The sequence below is a fragment of the Bombina bombina genome, chromosome 5 (genome assembly GCF_027579735.1).
Source record: "Bombina bombina isolate aBomBom1 chromosome 5, aBomBom1.pri, whole genome shotgun sequence".
NCBI lineage: Eukaryota > Metazoa > Chordata > Amphibia > Anura > Bombinatoridae > Bombina > Bombina bombina.
In genome coordinates, this window is record NC_069503.1 from 133926522 (window position 1) to 133932728 (window position 6207).

General features: G+C 40.1%; 1 protein-coding gene across 1 annotated transcript; it reads left to right on the top strand.

Annotated features, from left to right (window-relative positions):
- The first annotated feature begins 209 nt into the window (after positions 1 to 209).
- Positions 210 to 1560, top strand: LOC128659256 (cyclin-dependent kinase 5 activator 1-like). Its single transcript, XM_053712931.1, has one exon. It carries the CDS (start codon positions 210 to 212, stop codon positions 1089 to 1091), a length of 882 nt encoding a protein of 293 aa, XP_053568906.1. The 3' UTR covers positions 1092 to 1560.
- Positions 1561 to 6207: the final 4647 nt, after the last annotated feature.

The window sequence follows — 6207 nt, forward strand, 5'->3', positions numbered from 1 at the left end:
TTTTTTCCAGAGTATTGAACTGAGTGGGGAAGGCTGTGAGTGTCCTGCAATGCAGTCAACAACAATAAGCTGCCAGTCTTATTCCTCAGCTTGCAATTAATTAGCACTAGCTCCTTGGCTATTTATTCATCTGATTGCTTCTCTCAGAGCCTGTTTGGGTTTCTCTGTCAGCGCCTGTATTTTTCTGCCTGAAAATCTCAGCTGCCATTATGGGGACTGTGTTATCTTTGTCTCCAGGATCTAGGAAAGCCAGTCTGTATGATGATGGGTCAGGCTCTCTGGCACATTATAGCAGTGTTAGTAAGAGCAGCGGGCAGAAGCCTGATAAAACCTTAAAGAGACATTCTATGTTTATTCCAGCACTTACATGGAAGAGGCTTGTTGCTTCTACTAAAAAGAAAACCTCTAGAAAGGGCACCACTAACAATAACTACCAGAAGGATGTTGCCCACCTGAATCATGAGAATGTGAAAAAATCATTGTCCTGTGCCAACCTGTCCAGCTATGAAAATCAACCTCTGGCACCGCTTAGTTCTAAGCAGATCTCTTCAATCAAAAAGGTCTCCAACACCACAACTGGAGGCTCTCCAAAAAGAGTCATTGTCCAAGCCTCCACCAGTGAGCTACTAAAATGCCTGGGGGAATTCTTATGTCGGAGATGCTACCGGCTAAAGCACTTGTCTCCTACAGATCCCATCCTATGGCTGCGTAGCGTTGACCGCTCTTTGCTACTCCAGGGATGGCAAGATCAGGCTTTTGTAACCCCAGCTAATGTTGTCTTTGTCTACTTGCTCTGCAGGGATGTCATTGATGGGGACTCTGTGGCCACTGAACATGACTTACAAGCCACACTTCTAACCTGCCTCTACCTGTCCTACTCATACATGGGCAATGAGATCTCCTACCCCCTAAAGCCCTTTCTGGTGGAAGCTGGAAAAGATGCCTTCTGGGACAGGTGTCTTTGCATTATTGATGCCATGAGTGCCAAGATGCTTCGAATCAATGCTGATCCACATTACTTTACCCAGATCTTTGCAGATCTCAAAAATGAGGGAAATCGAGATGAGTTCTCCAGAGTTCTAGACCGATGACTGTCACAGGAGAAGGTCCAGACCTATCACAGCACTTGAAGGCCATCTCTTTTACACAATGTCAATGGCCAACTCTGATCCAGTAGCCAAAAAAGGACAACAAAGGGACCACATTACAACCTTGTGTGCATTGCCTACGTTGGGATGTGATAAAAACACAAGACATCTTGGCCACCATACAGCGTGCATCTTGGGTCGTTTTAGGCCACCAAGTGCCTGATGGTCATTTCACATGCACACCCAATAGCATCCTCCGCGTACCAAACAGATTTTGTTTTTCTCCGCACGACGCATGGGGGCTGCCATAACGCATTCCAAAGCAATTCTAATATGATGACCACACCACCATCAGTTTTTCTAGATAAGAGTATTATTTGTCAGTGGAAAAAGAAATCCTAAGTTTTTATTTAACTGGTGTTTTACAGAGAAGAAATTCCAACTTCACCTTGATTTCTGAACCCCATTCACTGCCATAGGGGCCTATAACTTGTGATGTCCACCCTTCTGCACTATATGGGGGTGATATAAGCAGACACCTAGAATCTCAGTTCCTCTGCTAGCTTAGCTGGGTTCTCATATGTAACAATGTGTTTTCCTGCTGTAATTCTTGCGGTCCTTTTATGTGTCGTGATAAATGTGACATCTGTATCATCTGGCTGGTCAGATATTTTATTTATTAGAAATATTTTGACTGTAACCATACACTTTTTTTTTTTTTTTTAATTTTTTTTGCAGATTTTGGTTGTGTTGTATTTTAATCGTTCATTTACCTTTTTTATTTTTGTCCATGTATCCATTATAATATGTTTACAAATTAACCTTTTGATGTGCCTGGTGCACACACATCCTACATCATGGAAAATGTAATGTTGCTGTATATAAATTGAGTATCCCTAGGCTTTTACTAACCTACCAGCATTAATTCCTTTTATTCATACCTTGAGTATTGGATTATGCTGGGAGACTGGTTTCTATCACCATAAGCTTAGACTGAAATCTTTTTGGTTATGGTTAGGTATGCTGTCTGTCTGCATTGATAATGGACAGGAAAATGTATAATGAAAGCCCCTATTATTGTATTCTAGAATTTGAAAATCTAATGAGCCAACATACAGCTGTGGCTTCCTCATTTAATTTAATGGGAGCTGGGTTAGATGATGCACTGTTAGTGATTTGTCCAGGACTGGAGTGGAGGATGCACTGTTAGTGATTTGCCCAGGACTGGAGTGGATGATGCACTGTTAGTGATTTGCCCAGGACTGGAGTGGATGATGCACTGTTAGTGATTTGCCCAGGACTGGAGTGGAGGATGCACTGTTAGTGATTTGCCCAGGACTGGAGTGGATGATGCACTGTTAGTGATTTGCCCAGGACTGGAGTGGATAATGCACTGTTAGTGATTTGCCCAGGACTGGAGTGGATAATGCACTGTTAGTGATTTGCCCAGGACTGGAGTGGAGGATGCACTGTTAGTGATTTGCCCAGGACTGGAGTGGAGGATGCACTGTTAGTGATTTGCCCAGGACTGGAGTGGAGGATGCACTGTTAGTGATTTGCCCAGGACTGGAGTGGATGATGCACTGTTAGTGATTTGCCCAGGACTGGAGTGGATGATGCACTGTTAGTGATTTGCCCAGGACTGGAGTGGATGATGCACTGTTAGTGATTTGCCCAGGACTGGAGTGGATGATGCACTGTTAGTGATTTGCCCAGGACTGGAGTGGATGATGCACTGTTAGTGATTTGCCCAGGACTGGAGTGGATGATGCACTGTTAGTGATTTGCCCAGGACTGGAGTGGATGATGCACTGTTAGTGATTTGCCCAGGACTGGAGTGGATGATGCACTGTTAGTGATTTGCCCAGGACTGGAGTGGAGGATGCACTGTTAGTGATTTGCCCAGGACTGGAGTGGAGGATGCACTGTTAGTGATTTGCCCAGGACTGGAGTGGATGATGCACTGTTAGTGATTTGTCTCCGTTTGTCTTGCCCAGTCCTTTAGGTGAGGCAGATGTGTATTGCTAAAACATGTACACTATAATGAATCCTTCAGTACAATGATCTGTCAGCAGTAATCTAGCTGAACAATATGCATATATCGTTTTGAGGGATATATATATATATATATATATATATATATATATATATATATATATATATATATTCTCACACACATTATCTCCCCTTTTATTTAATCTTGTATTTTTGGGGGTTTTTGTTTTCCCCACCAAGGTTCCAACCTTTATATACAGTATTTGGGGCCATGATGGATTTGTTGTTTTTTTGTTTTTTTACTGTACTGACCGTGAGCAACAGTTTACTTCTAGCTACAACAGAATAATGTGTAATGTTATGTCAGCAGATTAAAATGAACAAACGTAGCCAGCTGTATGCTGTTTAGCTTGCAGAAGTATCTGAATGCTACTGTTGTGAAGTCTTGTATGTGTGCATATCAGTACACACCTATAGTGTATATTAGATCAAATAACTGCACATTTCCTTGCTGGTTCATATTGTAGAAGTGGAGGGCCAGATGAACGTGTTGGTGGCAGCATTGTGGCCCCAAAGCTTTAGGTTGGACAAGTATAGTATACAGAATATCTACTGTATGAAAGTATCAGACCTCATGGCTGATGCAACCTATTTGCAGCTGAAGGACAATGAAAGGACAGGCTTTCAGAACAGATGTGCAAATCAGTGTCACCATTAAACCTGTCCTGTTCAGTGACCCAGAAAGCTCCAGTCTAGATGTGTGCATAAGCTGTAAGTGCACTGCGGCCAGAGTGAGTGATGACTGTCCTGTCACATGAGACACACACAGTGACATACACAGTATCAGGGAGTATATTCTGCCTGGGGGCCCTTTTCTAGTCTCGTGTTTAGTTTGCTGAGTTGCTGACCTACATCCTTAGCATGTCTGGGTGTTTCTGTCCACAGGACACATAATTTCAGTGTTATGGGAGGAAACTGGTGTAAATAAATTACATTCTTAGTCAGGGCTGGTTAGTAACAAAGGCTGCCATAGCCCTCCATATCAATGAGTAAATGTGATTTGGGCACGATTTCCTATTCATAATGTTCTTACTTAAAGGGACAAAACAGGCTTTTTTTCATGATTCAACTAGAGCATGCAATTTTAAGCAACTTTCTAATTTACTGCTATTATACATTTATATTCATTCTCTTGATATCTTTATTTGAAAGGGCAGGGATGCAAAGTTTAGGAGCCGGCCCTTTTTGGTTCAGAACATGGGCAGCGCTTGCTGATTGGTGGCTACATTTATCTCATTCACTGAAGACAAAAAATTTCTCCCTTTTTTAAATACCGTTTTTGCTTTTGTGTTTATATATTTAAAAAAAATATTGTGTCCCATCCTTCCTAGAAATGCCAAAAAGCAAAAACTGTAACTTAGGTTGTCAAAATGCTGCAAATTGTATAAAGCAGCTATTTGATTTGCAACATTTGCAGATGACAGAATTTGCTTTTTGGTCTCTCTAGGGAGTATGGAAAAAGGACAATTGTTACACAAAAGTGAGTTATCTGTTAACCCTCTTCCCCCATTTAATTGTCTTCTTGTTGTGAGTAGGGCACAGGACATGCAAATGTTGCATACACCTAATTAATAACAGAATCATTGGTACTTTGTGGCCCCTGGTACTCTTGTAGCACTGCCTCTGCCCCTGTTCACCCAGCCTAGACACAAGCTATTCTCAAGCTAATGCATAATCGTAGAACAAATGGCTGTGACAGCAAAGGTTTAAAAAAGGCTTGTCCAACTAGGGCCACTGGGTAACACACCAGTACATTTTTATCTAAATCATTTCTTCAAACTGATTGCTTTGTGTCTTACACAATAAGAATCTGTACAGTGTTTTGAGCCTGTGCTGCTACCAATATGTTCAAGCAACAAATGTGCACTTTTGACTATATAGAGGATTGACAAATGCAGTACATGCTGCACAGTGACTTTCTGGTGCAAGCCAAATGGCATATAGCTAGAAAAAGCTTTGCAAATTTAAAACCTTATGTGTGGATTTTTTTTTCTCTTGTTTTCATGTGGCCCCTTATCTGTAAATGTTGGACATCCATGGTTTAAACAGTTCTTTAGAGATCCATATATTTTTTTTATATATCAATGCCCTGCTGTGCTCTGTAACCCTTAATGAGGCAGTTTTTGTTGAGATGTGCAAGGATTCTGGCCTTTCTTCCCTATGCTGTAACTTGATAAAAGAATGAAGAAAGGAACAGTAGTGATTGTTGTGCTTTATTTAAGAGAAATTTAAAGAGTAAGAATGACATATGGATAATGCATATACAATGTGTGATGGATAATGCATATACAATGTGTAATGGATAATGCATATACAATGTGTAATGGATAATGCATATACAATGTGTAATGGATAATGCATATACAATGTGTGATGGATAATGCATATACAATGTGTAATGGATAATGCATATACAATGTGTGATGAATAATGCATATACAATGTGTAATGGATAATGCATATACAATGTGTGATGGATAATGCATATACAATGTGTGATGGATAATGCATATACAATGTGTGATGGATAATGCATATACAATGTGTGATGGATAATGCATATACAATGTGTAATGGATAATGCATATACAATGTGTAATGGATAATGCATATACAATGTGTAATGGATAATGCATATACAATGTGTAATGGATAATGCATATACAATGTGTAATGGATAATGCATATACAATGTGTGATGGATAATGCATATACAATGTGTGATGGATAATGCATATACAATGTGTGATGGATAATGCATATACAATGTGTGATGGATAATGCATATACAATGTGTAATGGATAATGCATATACAATGTGTAATGGATAATGCATATACAATGTGTAATGGATAATGCATATACAATGTGTAATGGATAATGCATATACAATGTGTAATGGATAATGCATATACAATGTGTGATGTAGACGTTTTAGGACACAATCAATGTTATAGACTTTACCATTCTATTAAAGAGAGTGTCCTTGGCACAAATGCAGACACATCCAGTGTAGGAGACTCCAGTCTCTTTGGGAAGTTTATCCCAGTGCTAATATCAGAGC